This window comes from Oncorhynchus mykiss, chromosome 23 (genome assembly GCF_057628025.1).
Source record: "Oncorhynchus mykiss isolate SJ-2025 chromosome 23, ASM5762802v1, whole genome shotgun sequence".
In the NCBI taxonomy this organism is placed as follows: Eukaryota; Metazoa; Chordata; class Actinopteri; order Salmoniformes; family Salmonidae; genus Oncorhynchus; species Oncorhynchus mykiss.
In genome coordinates, this window is record NC_143044.1 from 36,929,742 (window position 1) to 36,944,322 (window position 14,581).

The 14,581-nt window shown below is 42.3% G+C and overlaps 3 protein-coding genes across 8 annotated transcripts in view; all 3 read right to left on the reverse strand.

Annotated features, from left to right (window-relative positions):
• Nucleotides 1-3,718, reverse strand: part of LOC110502837 (choline O-acetyltransferase) — a 29,365-nt gene extending 25,647 nt beyond the window's left edge. Inside the window, exons 1-3 of the mRNA XM_036960551.2 lie at nt 3,089-3,718; nt 2,614-2,720; nt 76-267 (exon numbers count right to left, since the gene is read on the reverse strand). Of these exons, the coding sequence (XP_036816446.1) occupies nt 76-267; nt 2,614-2,661 (240 nt within the window). The 5' untranslated portion in view covers nt 2,662-2,720; nt 3,089-3,718. The remainder of the gene's footprint in view (nt 1-75; nt 268-2,613; nt 2,721-3,088) is intronic.
• Nucleotides 3,719-4,394: 676 nt separating this feature from the next.
• LOC110502838 (putative vesicular acetylcholine transporter-B) lies at nt 4,395-9,440 on the reverse strand. Its single transcript, XM_021581166.3, has one exon. It carries the CDS (start codon nt 6,874-6,876, stop codon nt 5,281-5,283), a length of 1,596 nt encoding a protein of 531 aa, XP_021436841.1. The 5' UTR covers nt 6,877-9,440; the 3' UTR covers nt 4,395-5,280.
• A 151-nt stretch (nt 9,441-9,591) lies between these two features.
• The window catches only part of LOC110502839 (C-Jun-amino-terminal kinase-interacting protein 4), a 55,487-nt gene continuing 50,497 nt past the window's right edge, over nt 9,592-14,581 (reverse strand). For all 6 annotated transcript variants that reach the window (XM_021581170.3, XM_090217392.1, XM_090217391.1 and 3 more), the window contains 9 exons: nt 14,064-14,232; nt 13,853-13,981; nt 13,614-13,762; nt 13,204-13,352; nt 12,718-12,889; nt 12,403-12,516; nt 12,081-12,254; nt 11,871-12,008; nt 9,592-11,749 (listed from right to left, as the gene is read on the reverse strand). In XM_021581170.3, coding sequence (XP_021436845.1) covers nt 11,628-11,749; nt 11,871-12,008; nt 12,081-12,254; nt 12,403-12,516; nt 12,718-12,889; nt 13,204-13,352; nt 13,614-13,762; nt 13,853-13,981; nt 14,064-14,232 — 1,316 coding nt within the window. In that variant the 3' untranslated portion in view covers nt 9,592-11,627. The remainder of the gene's footprint in view (nt 11,750-11,870; nt 12,009-12,080; nt 12,255-12,402; nt 12,517-12,717; nt 12,890-13,203; nt 13,353-13,613; nt 13,763-13,852; nt 13,982-14,063; nt 14,233-14,581) is intronic.

Sequence of the window (14,581 nt, forward strand, 5' to 3'; positions counted from 1 at the left end):
CCCTTGCACTATATAGGCAATAGGGTGCCATTTGGGAAACAGTGCTTGTCTGAGTGAGGGAGGGAGGGAGTTTACCCAGTTGTATGTCTTCTCACTCCTCTCCAGTAGTTTCTTCTGCAGCAGCTCTCCAGTACCGCCTGGCTCTCCAAACTTCACCACGATGGCTTTAGTCTTCTGATATTGTTCCTCCTTCACCAGGTGTTTCATACAGTTCAGGTACATGTCCAGAGTCTGTTTCAGGGGTGGGACAGGCACCTTGGGCAGGACCTAACATTGTGAGATCAATCAATCAATCAGACCCTCTGTAATGGTTGGATTGGGATAAATATTGACTCAATGATGCTGCACCCAAAAGGACAAAATGTGTTCATCATTATAAGGAAGCTGTTTTCCTGCCTGTAGGCATGTATTCATTCGTCTGAACATTAAAATACCTCATTTTCTTCATGAAGTTTCTCTTTAAAGCTTGTATTCTTAGAACCTGAGTGAATTATTCATTCGAACTGCTTGAAGCCTAGTCGAGAATTAATTTTACAGCGCCCTGTGGGATACGAAAACGCTCCTTTTGATCGAAACAGCTATGGTTATTTTATATTGAATAAAATGCTAATGGAAAGTGCTGTATATGGAGTGGGAGTAAGTGTGTTGAGTGTTGACTAATTATTTGTCCCAATTTGGCCTGATATGTTTGAATCAGTTCTGTCATTCTGGCCAGTGTAACTTGTGAGAATGGGTTAACTACACACTAAAAGAAAAGGGTTCTATATAGTGCCAAATAAGGGTTAATATGGCTTGTAACCATAGTGAAACCCTTTTTGGTGCTATATAGAACATTTATGGAGAATGGTTCTATAATAAATAATGTTTTCAATCTGAAATGTTCTTTGAAGAACAATACAGGGGTTTTAATTAGGGTTTAATAGCCATAATGCATTGTTAAACTTCCGCAATACTTTATTACTGTTTTTATTGATGGGTTGAATAAAGTGTGCCAGCATTTAGTCAACCGTTCTCAATTGACACAAGGCCATATGTGAGTCTTTAACAAGACACAATCACTGGCCATAGGCATAAGTCACATATAATAATACAACACAACACAACATATTAAATAAACTGGAATGACACTCTCACTCTCGGTTGCACAAAAAGAGCTGTGCGCAAACCACGCCCCAACATATTCTAATGAACCAACTGCCCTACATGTTAATCATCACTAAAAGAGGAAAGAACCCTTATCTGAACTGCAAATAACCATTGAAGGGCTCGAAGGGATTATTTGGGTCATTATGGTTCCACATAGAACCATCACCCTTCCCAAAAACCTTTGAAGATCTCTTATTTTTAGTGTGTAAATCAAATGTGAAATAGGTATGATTGAATGGATATGTTGGTGATATTTTACCTTAGAATTAGCCCCAAGCGAATGGCCACTCTTGGGGGAGATCCATTAGAATCGTATCGTTCTGAATTCAATTTTGTTTAATTAATTGATCCCCAGTGGGCAATTAAAGTGTCACACCACGGGCTTGTGCTTCGTTCATGTTCGCTGTAACCTAAACCAATGGTGCTGTGTAAATTCTAGTAGCATATAGCTAAAGTGCTCTGGCAACAGAAACGTGAATTGTTGAGACGTTTGACTTCCCGGATTTAGTTCTCGGTTATTCTTTTACAATTCGCAGAATGTGTATATCTTCCAACAACAACAAAAAGCCTCGATAAATTGGCTTTTACATTATAAAAGTTTAGACAGAGAACAATCATTTGGGCGCAAGTATCACGGCTTCCAAAGCTCTGTGTTGGATCATACATTTGCATTACATCAAATCTGAGAGTGTATTTTAATTTCCCAGTTTTGTTAATACCAGTGTAATAAAATCCTTCCAGTTCTCTAGTTTCTGCCCCTAGCGGTCAGTACAAGGACACAGCGTTTCAGCATCCATGTTATTTTCAGCCCCATGGGCAGCGCCTGTACCTGTTACACTTGGAATAGCTTTCAAGCTTGTTGCTACATACTTTTTCTATTGATAATCAGTGCGTTAGTTCTGCAAGACACTTATGAAAATCACTTCTCATTGCAATTTGTTAAGAAATAGAACAAGTAAGAAGCCAATTTGTATCAATAAATGCATACTTTGGAAAACAATTAAGGCTACAAAAAGGACTGTGGTACATGTCAAGGTAAGAAACGAATTCCCTAAAATAGTGTCTCAGCAACGGTATTTTGTCAGTCACAAGCAACATTGTGATAAAACAGCAACAATGTAAACTGAGTGAAACAAGTAAAGCAAGCAGATTTTAGATTATGCTAATTATCCACCAATAAATGACTATCGATTCAGTTATTGTTACTCACTTCTGCGACGACCTGAATAACATAGACCTATTTCAATTCACCTTATAATGTTGTCCGATAAAGCCTACATTTTCATTATATGCCCGTATTGATAAAGCAAATATTTGTTTTAGAAATAGTTGATAGCAAGTTACAGCCACTCACAATCCTTATTAAACAATTCATTACCCTCAGTGTTTTAAACAATTTGAATGTATCGATTTAGTGCATAAAGAATATTAGTATATCGATATATATATAACCTAAGACTTTCATACATAGCTTTCCCTTCGGCCTTTCGGCGGCTCTCTCTCCAGGATAGGCATGTTGTTATCCAGCCAGGATCGGTCAGGAGGAATTCAAGAGTTGGTTGAAGTTCAGCCTTCTGCATGAAGCCGGTACATCCAAATCATTCAAAACAAAGGAAAAAAATGATTACTTTAAAATAGGATTGCTACGTTATAACTGTCACTGTCGAGTTTGTATTATAAATTTAATTATAAAACAAAATATTATCACCAGGTTTTGATATGGTATGCATTAGTGTTAAATATAATGTATTATTGTATTCAGCATAGATAGATTATAAAATAGATTATAGATACATAACCACAATCACAATCTATCCATTAGTATTAATCGAGGAGCTGTCTCCTTCCAAGTCATCCAAACTAAGCACATCGTGCACCTGTTAACTTACTGAACTAGGTATATTTGTGAATAATGAGGATAAGAGAAAAGATTTCCGCTTACCTGAGAAATTAATGTCTTCCTTCACTCCTCAAGAGGTCAAAAAGGTTTGCAACAAGATTAAATATTGTCCCGCGTACGTGCATAGAACTAACATAACTAAATCCTTTGACGCGAACGAATGATCGTTCCCCATTCTGTCTCAAGCTTCATGATATTCACTCCTATCTCACACCCATTGCAAGGCTTTGACTTTTAAAGCGCGCTTGCTTAGTAAAGATGCTCTAGGTGTTTGTCTGTCTCTACCTAACCCGCAAGCAGCAAACTCCTCCCATCGAAATCTATTCGTGGAACATATTATTTGACAGCTTGGCTTGCTTCCCCTGCCCACCTCTGACAAAGTATGAAAATGATCTTGAGATTGTAGTAGCTACAATCCGGGTTAGCCCGTCTGACTTTATTGTTGAATTTAGAGTGTGTCGGGGGAAAGAATGGGCTTTTTCTGAGTTTGAGAGCTGAAAATCAACGAATAGCTTGACTACCTACACTTGGTTGTAGAGAGAACATTATCGTTAGAACCGTTCTCCTTGTGGGGCGTCTGCTGCGAGCTTTCACAGCGCGTGTCAACTTTCAGAACCACGGACAGCGCTGAGCACAAGCTAGTTGCACCATGCCTTTACGCACCACCAAGTAGACGTTTACATGACATTACAGGAACTAAATCATTCTTAAATAATAAGAATATGGTTCGCATTTTTCTCTCTCTCTCTCTCTCTCTCTCTCTCTCTCTCTCTCTCCCCTCTCACTCACACACCCATAAAACACGCACTCTCTCTCTCTGTTTCTCGTGCGTAAAGCTTTTGATGAATGATGTAATCTATAAACCCCACAGTGAAACGATCAGTTGGTTGAAGTATCATATTCAATACCCATATTTCAAAAGGGCAAACTATTCGTTATCTTTACAGTATAGGTTGAATAACAATCCACCCCTGTAACTGTCATTTTCTCTCAAATCTCTGACTACAAAGCGTTTACACCTAAATCAAAATTACGCACAGAAATTGTAATGTTTGTAATAGAGATTGTTAACTAATGTCTGTAACTAAACTGTTGATTCAACCAGGATGCGAAGGGGGCTTGTGTATTAACTTCATCGTCTTGTCTATTCTCTTCAACATAGGGATTGGGTGTAGGACAGACAACATTAAGGATTTCTATCCACCAGTTTATTTGGTAACATTGCTAGCTAGCTACCATTACGCACCTAATCAAACGCTATTCGTTTGATTCAGAACTGAATAACAAGTATGATTTAAAGATGATTTTATAATTTCACTATAAATAATTATGACACACACAAAACACGTTATATTTAAATACAATTTTATTATAACTATTATTGATATATGAACATATATGTGCTCAATTTAGGAAGTTGTTAATGAGCGGATGACGGATAATCACTTCATTACGTTTTGACAATACACCGTTTCAACATACACGCATACATCACGCACACACTCAAATATGCATAGGCCCAAATACAATTGAATCATTTACTATGTAAATATCCACATATGTACAACACGCATTTGTTTATAATACACTACATTTCACGAAGAAAAACAAAAACATCACAAAAAGAAATTACAAAAATACAGAGGTCACAATTAGGCAACGTTTCGATATTAGATATGGAAAAGGAAAACAAAACAAAACAAAAGCAAAATACAAATGATAGTCAATATGTCAACGAAATTAAGAAAGGAAATCAATGGTTACCAGTATTAAAAAGGAGTTGTTGTTTTTTGCACAAAAGGCTAGTTGATGCGTTGGCAGTTGGACGTGTATTTATAATATCAATATAATCTTGTACATACATTTATCTATTTACTTTTTTACAATACTCTGCAGTAGTAATGCACACATAGTCAACTGTATTTGATAGACCTCTCACAATAGTACTCCATTTAGACGACCATAAGAAACAATACATACAGAGAAGACTTGTTCAATTACAATGAAATTAAATAAACTTTGGAAACGGGTCACACAAGGATGATTGGGTGATTGGGTATTTCTATATTGCACATGAGTATATTACAGAGTGAAGTGACTGTCTACCCTCTTTTGGCAGGTCCATAAATCCTAACTCTCGAACTCTCAGTGTATTCAGGGACGTTCTAAGTTGTACTCCATTCTAGGTGTAGTTCTATGTTGCGATACAGTATTCTAGCTGTACTCTGAGTATTCTAACTGTACTCTGGACCAAATGATTCCTCTGAAGAGGCACGTGTTTGTGCTCTAAACGGGTCAAACCCTCCATTCTCATCCACCATCACCACAGGCAAGCAGTTCCCTGCCGAACTATAACCCTTCTTCTTGCCTGTCCGCTCCTCCATCTTCATGGTATCATACAGACCCTCGGGTTCATCATCGTCCACCAACAGGTTATCTCTCTCGGAGTAGGACGGCTTCATTTGGCACACATTACGGAGCAGCAGAAGCGCCGGTGCGTACAGGACATTGACGAGGCCCATGCCCAGGTTGAGTTGGACAAACCCATAGTTGTGCACTATATTCCCCGCCACGATAGGACCCATGGCATACGCGACAGAATAGGAGATGTCAGCTAAAGCGTAGACGCTGCCGTACACGGACACATGACGCACGTCGACCAGAAAGGCAAGTGTTGGCAACAGTGCAGTGTCCACGAGAGCAATGCCGAAACATATGCCGCATAACGGGGCGATTAACTGGCCGAATGTTTTGCATGCTGGAACGGTGCATGAGCTGGCCCCGATAATGACCATGCCCAGGGCTCCATAGAACCACTGCAGGTTGGGGTACTTAGAAGCCAGTTTGACGGTCATGTAGACACCCAGAACATGTGGGAAGAAAGCAGGCAGCCAACATAATCCCATTTCCCATTTAGTTGAATGCATGGTGCTCTCCATCCAGTTGGCTATGGTGGGCTCCAGAAAGGCCAGGGGGATATTGCACACTGTTAGGGCACCTGCCACGACAGCTATGTAGGGGTCAACCATTAGTTTGTAGATGGGGGTACCCACCGGCATATTGTCTCTAGTCCTGTTCGAGAACGGCTTGATCACGGTCAAGAGCAGAATCCCGTCTATAAGGCAAACAACGGCGAGAACGATAAACGGTACTCGTTTACCGGCAAACTCGTACAGGATACCCCCGAAGGGAGGTGCTACCAGGCTCCCGAAAGAGATGAACGCCAGGGCGATACCAAGGGCTTTACTTCTCTCCGATTCTTCGGTGTATTTATCTGCTATCATGGCAATTCCTGAGGTGTCGGCGAAAGCTGAGCCCAGACCTTGCAAACTACGGGCAAAAAACAGCGTCGCGTAGTTCTCAGCGAAAGCAAATATACATGTAGAAAAGAACATGACGGTTAGTCCTATCAGGAGTGGAATGTCGTATCCAACGCGGTCTATGAAAGTTCCTGACAAAGGGTTCACCAAGAGCTGCAAGATAGCCTTCGACGCAAAAAGTACTCCTATTTGGACGTCTAAATTGTCCCTGTTGCTTTTAGCTTGGGCTGAGCTCATTGTGCTGTTGATTGAAGAATTAGGATGTATAACTACGTGGACGTGCTCTGCTTGCTCAAGCTCTAAATCAGCAAGGTAGTCGGGAATAATCGGGACTATAACCATATAGAGCATATTGTCTAGAAGAAGAGCCACGCAGACGATCACTAAAATGATCCGTCTTTGATGGTCCGGGGCTTTCATTGCGTTGCCAAACTGTTTCGTTCTTTCTCCCATCTCGGACAGTTTTACAGCGGCTGATTTGGCCAGCCCGGAGGACCCCCCTGTATCCATGATGATCTGCTATTATTGTTGTTGTCAATACAAAACAGCAGTTGATGTTTTATTTTCCTCTGCTCTCTGCTGCTATTCTGATATCTCAGCAAGACAGATAATACTGTCCCTGTACATTTATGTAGCTGTTTTTTAGTTCACTTACGCAATGCGAAAGACAAAGGCGCAGCAGGCTTAGAACTTTTCTCCTTGTGATTTTCTGACAGCGCGCGAGGCTGCTGGCTTCTTCGGCGGTTGGTGGATTTCTCAGCCTCAATTTGTTCTTGTTTCACTCCCTCGCGCTCACATTCGGTGCTGTTTCATGGTCTATAGAAGTGATGCGGTGAAATATTGTGCTCTTCTCTACACGGTGTAGGACTTCAACCGCGAATACTCCATGTCAAGTTTCTATGGAACGTTTGTATAAGTTGTTTATGGAACTTGGGACCCCGGATATCTTCGATTCCAATGCTCATGCCTCGAATCACCTGTAGCACGTTTGTGTTCCGTTTTGAGATCACGAATGGTTTCGTTGCCATTGGCACGCATTGATTCGCAGGTTTGTCGATATTTTGAGTTATTTTTTTTCTCTCTCTTTCAAGAAGGGCTGTGACGCATCACCAGCTTACCCCCAAGTGGATCCTTTTCCAGTTGCGTCCTTTATGCTAATTCAGAACATGGCAGTCCCTTAACCAATAAGAGTGAGCATCATCATGACGTCTCTAAACCTACACGATCGCGGGAAAACCCTCCCAGCAAGGTACACTGATTGACATTCCAGATGTATTGGCCCAAGTTATTAGCCTATTATTGGAGTTTTAATTTATCACTGTTTCTTTACAATTCCCTAATCATGTCGCTGCTCTTGCGCGTTGCTCTGGGATGATCGTGGCTATGGCACCCGGATTCGCGCCATCCCGAACGTTCTTATACTCAGCACCACAGCGGAGGGGACAGCTCCTGCCCAGTGCACAGTCAGACAGGCCAATGTACAATGATCATGTCAGGACCATACCGTATTTCTCTACACAGCCTTTGTCAAATTAATATTAAGTATAATCGAAAACGCACCCAATTTAAATGACTAGCCTACACTAGTTGCATGGGTCTCTTTTGACTCTCACCTAAAACCGAAATTACTTTAAACATTCCCGGAAGTGTTAGAATTCTCAGGTAAAACGATCTCTGATCCCACGCCAGGTCAGGAATCCCAGTGTTACATGCACATAAAGCAAGCAAGTATTTTTCTCTGCCATAGAGCATTGAGCTTGCATAGTAACTAAGTACTCCTGAAGAGGTTGACTATATACAAGACACTGGTGCTATCTAGTGGTCACTAAAACTACTACATGCTATACTCTATACCAGGGTTATTCAACTGCGACCCTGCGAGGTTCAGAGCCTGTTGGTTTTCTGTTCTACCTGATAATTAATTGCACCCACCTGGTGTCCCTTGTCTAAATCAGTTCCCAATTAGAGGGCAACAAATGAAAACACGTAGTGGTACTGGCTTCGATGTCCAGAGTTGAGTTTGAGTGCTCTACAGGATGCAGCTGTGATTGTAGCAACCTCTTGGACACTGGTACCCGATTAGCTCTGGTCCAGGGCGTTACAGGAGACTCACGATGAACCAGAGCTGAGATTCCATGTACAAAAAGTGCTGTAATTCTGAAATGGTTCACTCGATATGGATGAAAATACCCTCAAATTAAAGCATTTGTCACTGTCCCAATACTTTGAGCTCACTGCATGTATGCGTTTTTAAAATTTGAAAACAATGTATATTTCATGAGGTCGATTTTAAACACACCTCATGTATTGGAAAGACCCAGGTCTGTTAACAAGCAGCTGAAAAAAATTCTTGAAAATCTTGCAAAAAGCCAAAAGCAGAGGAGACACACAAGTTTCCCCACAAGTCAGTTTAATTGATAGTTAAAATAATGAAAGGCTAAAGATATGCTGTATCAGTACATAGATAGGTGATGGATGTACTGTTATTGGGGACAACCAGTCACAGCAACACAAGTTGGGGAGGAGGAGGGGGGGGGTGACCTTGACCTGCTCATCAACACAGGAGTTGGAAGAAGTTGATCTTAGGCACTGACCTAAAGTCAGTTTCACATTTTACCTTAGCAGTAATGAAGGATTTTGTGAAGATACACTGGCCCCAGATCTGTGCCTAATGCCAACTTCTACCCAGTGCACTCAACCTCCCCCCGGGAGTGTACAAAACATTAGGAACACCTGCTCTTTCCATGACAGACTGACAAGGTGAATCCAGTTGAAAGCTTATTGACACCACTTGTTAAAGCCACTTCAATTCAGTGTAGATGAAGGGGAGGAGACAGGTTAAAATACAATTTTTAATCCTCAAGACAATTGAGACATGGCTTGTGTATGTGTGGCATTCAGAGGATAAATGGTTAAGAATGGTTTATCATGCTCAGCAGTTTCCTGTGTGTATCAAGATTGGTCTACCACCACCCAAAGAACATCCAACAAACTTGACAACAGTGGGATGCATTGGAGTCAACATGCATCCCTGTGGAACGTTTGATACCTTGAACAATCCATGCCCAGACAAATTGAGGTTATTCTGTGGGCAAAAGGGGGTGCTACTCAATATTAGGAAGGTGTTTTTAATGTTTTGTACAAGCAGGGTAGTGTATAGCGTAGTAGTCTCTCTCTAATTCAACCATTCCAATTACAATCAGTCAAAACAATAAACCCAAGCCATTTAAATGTTTCATATACAATTTATATTTATATAGTCATATTTCATATTGTACAAAGTTACATTCTGAACTGCAAAGACTCTTTCACAGAAATAAATACTGAAATGGCTATACTGCGATATGAACCGTCTCTTCTCCTGGAGAGCAGACACACACACACACACAGAGACAGACCAGCAAAGGCAAAACACACGCCCTCGTTCACTCCTCACGACAGACACCGTAGTAACACTCACCAGCACAATCTGCTGGTACACAGACCAGACTCCGGCAGAGTGTGTCAAATGACACTTTACTCCGCATCTAGACGCAACCACAGATTAAATGACACCTTTACTCCCATCTAGAAGCAACCACAGATTAAATGACACCTTTACTCCCCATCTAGAAGCAACCACAGATTAGGGTCGAAAAGACAAACATACAAAAAGTCAATAATAAAAATAGGCTTCAAATAGTCTCTGAACACTTCAGTATCATATCAACCTATCAGGAGGGATCCTGTTTGGTCAGAGATCAGTCACTCTGTCCCCTAGTGTACAAAAGGTAAAAGGAAGACGTTGCCCCTAGACGCTTATCTAATGTCAGTGTTGAGTTGTTCCTCCCCTAATTGTTCACGTTGGGATTTGCGGAGGGTAAATTGATCCTAGATCTGTGCCTATGGGTAACATCTACTCTCAGCATACAAAAGATACCAGGCGCAGAGAAACCAGCTATTATACACAATCACATCTCTGCATTTGCAGAGATGGCTTAAAAATATATCTATCCATACACCACAAACCTTATAACAAAGACGGTCTGTCAAAATGTTATTGTATCTACAGAGAGACGGGTTGAAAATACTGCTACAACACTGTACATTTACTTTATTCTGATCAACTGAAATTATTTTTCCTTTGGTAACATTCTTTCACATAGGTATACATACTCAGTCACACTTCAAAAGTCCATAATGCAGTTTTAAACATTTCCTTTTTTTCCTTCTTTTTTTAAAACTTTCAAACCTAAGGCAACAGTTGATTTTTGTAAAATGTCTGCAAGCTCTAGCTGATGGGAAGGAAGATGGGAGAGCAGGATGGGAGAGCAGCGGCCCAGAAACTAAAGTCAGAGACCCTGTTCCAACACACTTAAAGTGCAACACTGCCTTCCTACCTACCTTCCGTGAGGTAATTAACTACTAATCTGTCTCAATCATCAATCCAACCCAGTTGTAATTACCCCTAGGAAGGGAGGATGCATTTTTAGGTATTGGAATAGGGTGATTCTCTGACCCTGCAGCTGCAGACATGATTGATCTGCGATCTATCTGGTTTTCCATAGACCATAGTCATGGAGAACAACACTGATCCCAAGTCCAGAAAACTGACAATTGATTAAACTGTATTGCAACATCCATGTTCTCACAAAATAAAATAAAAATGATCATGCAGGAAGAGCACACCTGTATCATTTAGGACACACACGATTGGCTCCATCGCTGGATTGTCCTGTAATACTTGCTTTCTTATTGGACATCATGCAGTTGATTTGGTTTTGCAGTTCAAACACCGACATTATTATTCTCCTGTGTGCAGGTGTCTCGTACAGTTTCATACAGTATTGTCTCCTCTGTCCCATCGGTCCTTTACTGAAAGGAAGCAAAGATGAGGACAGGGGTGTGGCCAAAGACATACCCTGAACCTACAATGATTCCCACCAATCACCACGCAGTATTTGGACAAAGGGGTTGGACACTAGGCATACAATATAAAACATGACCTAAGAAAATTAAATAAACAGAAATGATTTAGTTTTCAATAATAATAAAAATAATAATAATAATAATAATAATAATAATAATAGAAGAGCAACAGGCTTGTATCAGATTTAAAATTCAATACAATCAGTAAATTACAAATTAAATAAAAAAATAACTGTAAAACAAAAATAAACATGCAGAGGAGTGAATCTGATTGGCCAGCTTTGTTCCTGCTTTGAGCAGGCTCCTCCCATTCTTCATCTCTGTGGCAGGGTTAGAGATCAAGGGTTAAAAGTTCAGGCCTGACTGCCCATAACCTGCCAGACGATCAGGTGACTCCTCTCAGCTTTAGCCAGGAAAGGCTGCAGCTTCAGAGTGTGCTCATCCAGTGGCTCCTCAGTTTCCCCAGCCTCGTCACCTACACACAGACAAACATTAAGCCACTTCAATTTATACAAATCTGTATGTTTTCATTCTCTGCCATATACGGACAGTACTTGTCAATTGATTGTCTGATAATACGGTCCTAGCCAACTCACCCATCCTGAAGTCAATGTATCCCTCTCCACCACTCATCACTAGAACAGACCTTTCCTGCTGTTGTTGAGGGTGCTCCTCTACCAACTTGTCACTCCCCACTTCTGCTGCTCCGCCAGCACCTGACGGGATCACCTGACCTGGGGAGGGAGGACCTTCATCCAGTTAAAAGGCAGGAGGAGGAGAAGGAGAGGGAAGAGAAGTGAAATTACCTGGGACAGCCGTGAAGAACTTGACGGCATCTCGGTGACCATGGAAACAGAGCTGAGCGTGAGCCATGGAGCAGAAGGGTACAGAGGTTCCAGCTGTCACCTTGTCACTGTTCTCATCACCATACACACGGATTGTTCCACCAGGTTTACCTGGCCCCGCCGTCACCTTATTGGCTAGAGACAGAGCGAGAGAGAGATGAATCATTAAATAGAGAAAGGGTGAATAGATGGAGGGATGAGAGATAAATTAATAATTACATAGAGGGGAACGAGATGGGCAAAGAGACGGTGATGGAGAGAGAGATGCATTACTTCCCCTTACTGTCAGTGAGAGGTATAGAGATGATGACTCCATTGCCAGTGCCGACCCAGAGACGGTTACAGGACACCATGAGAGCTGTGATCCTGACAAACGAGAAGCCCAGCTTCCCCGTACCTGAGGGAGATCAACATGACTCATTATTAAGAAAATAAATAATGAAGTACAGGTCTATATTTCCTGTACGTGACTTGGGCTTTCTAACGCCATGAATCCCTGTTCCATATTAATCAGCTAACGAGGACACACAAACTCAAACAAGTTGCATTAGAAGCATAGAACACAACAACAGGTGTTTAAATGCCCTGGGTTCCTCACCCAGCATCTTGCTGACGTAGGGTTCTATGTCGACATCCTGCAGGTGTTGGTGTGTGTGGGCGTGGAACAGTCTCAGAGTAGAGTCCAGTCGGATCGACACCCAGATACCATCTCCATCCCACGCCAGCTGTCTCACCTGGCTCTCCTTACGGGGGTGGGCATCAAATGACTTCTACGGGGGGAGAGAGATGAGAGAGGATGGAAAAGGAGAGGAGGGTTACAACTATAATATGTGGATGGTTAGACTTGTGTGTTCAGTATGCGAGTCAGTCCGCCTGAGCCTGTGTGTTCAGTACGCAAGTCAGTCTGTCTGAGCCTGTGTGTTTAGTACGCGAGTCAGTCCGTCTGAGCCTGTGTGTTTAAGTACGCGAGTCAGTCCGTCTGAGCCTGTGTGTTTAGTATGCGAGTCAGTCCGTCTGAGCCTGTGTGTTTAGTATGCGAGTCAGTCCGTCTGAGCCTGCATGATTCCGTGTGTGTCAGGCATGCCTCTATCTTCATGGCTTTGGGCTGGACAACGTAGATCTTGTTCCTGAAGCCACACCAGACCTTGTCGTGAACCACGGTCATACAGCGGATAGAGTGGTGGGGTCTGCCCAGGTCTAACAGGTGGTAGTTGGTCAGATCCCACTGACCATCTGGAGGGGAAGGGGTGGGGGTTAGCACCAGCATATACAGTGCATTCAGAAAGTATTCAGACCCCTTGACTTTTTCCACTGTTATGTTACAGCCTTATTCTAAAATGCATTCAAACTTTTATTTTTTCCCCCACCCTCAATCTACACACAATACCCATAATGACAAAGCAAAAACAGGTGAATCCCCTTATATGGGATTCAAGTAGATGAACGGACACACAAACAAATGTAAGAAAGCATATGGAAACACGTCAGCCTTACCCACTCCTCTGTGGAAGATAGCCAGTGTTCCATCAGCCAGAGACACCAACACTCTCCCCTTCACATGGACGATGCCCAGGACAGAGTCCTTCAGCTTTATAGAGTGGAGACACTTCCTCCACTGGGCCACTGACGAGTGCACGTACACACTGACACACACACACACACGTTTGACTGATGAGATCAATATGAGATTGATAAACAGATCTGATTGATTAATTAGCAGATTGGCGTCTCACCATCCGTTCTGTGCCCCCAGCCACATGGTGGGTAAAACACTGCTCATCTTCTGGGCTTCTTCTCTCATCAGGTCCTGTTCCTCTGGGTTAGGGTTGGAGCTCACACCATCCTTTACCAGATCAGACTCCCTGAGAATGGAAACAGAATGTATAATGCGTGTTTGTGTGTGTGTTTTTGTTTGTCCGTGTGTGTGTGTGTGTTTGTCCATACCTCTGTGTGTAGTTGGCTGGCGACTTCCCAGGGCTAGTACTCTGAACACCCAGAGGGTCAGTGAAGACATGTTCAGTGTAGACTCCCCTCTGACTTAAGTCATGCTCCGGACCTGCGGGACCTGCACTGGCCTCTGTAGCTTCAGTAGCCTCCTCTGCAGCCTTGGAGTCTACACAGGGAGGAGGGAGAGAGAAGAAGAGTAGAATACTTTTTAAATGGACCGGGACCTGTAACCCTGTAGGGTAGACCTAGGAATTCAGCGGATCATTCCATGGAGAAAGTGGGGTGAAAGGGTTTAGTTTAGAGGTCTTCACTGGTCCGAGTGGGCCTGATATACCCGACAGTCGTAACTTGTCCCTCGGGACCGGGTCGGTCCTGTTTGATTGTCATCGGGTCTCGGTCTACGTACCTACAGCTGACAGACTGAATGGACCTGACCACAGCTCTGCATAGACTATAGCATATTTATTTTACGCTAATAAGGTGAATGTATTAACTTATAGAAGGCCTAGTCAACA

Coding starts and splice junctions, on each gene's coding strand:
- LOC110502838 (XM_021581166.3), bottom strand. CDS start 6,876: ATGGATACAGGGGGGTCCTCCGGGCTGGCCAAATCAGCCGCTGTAAAA.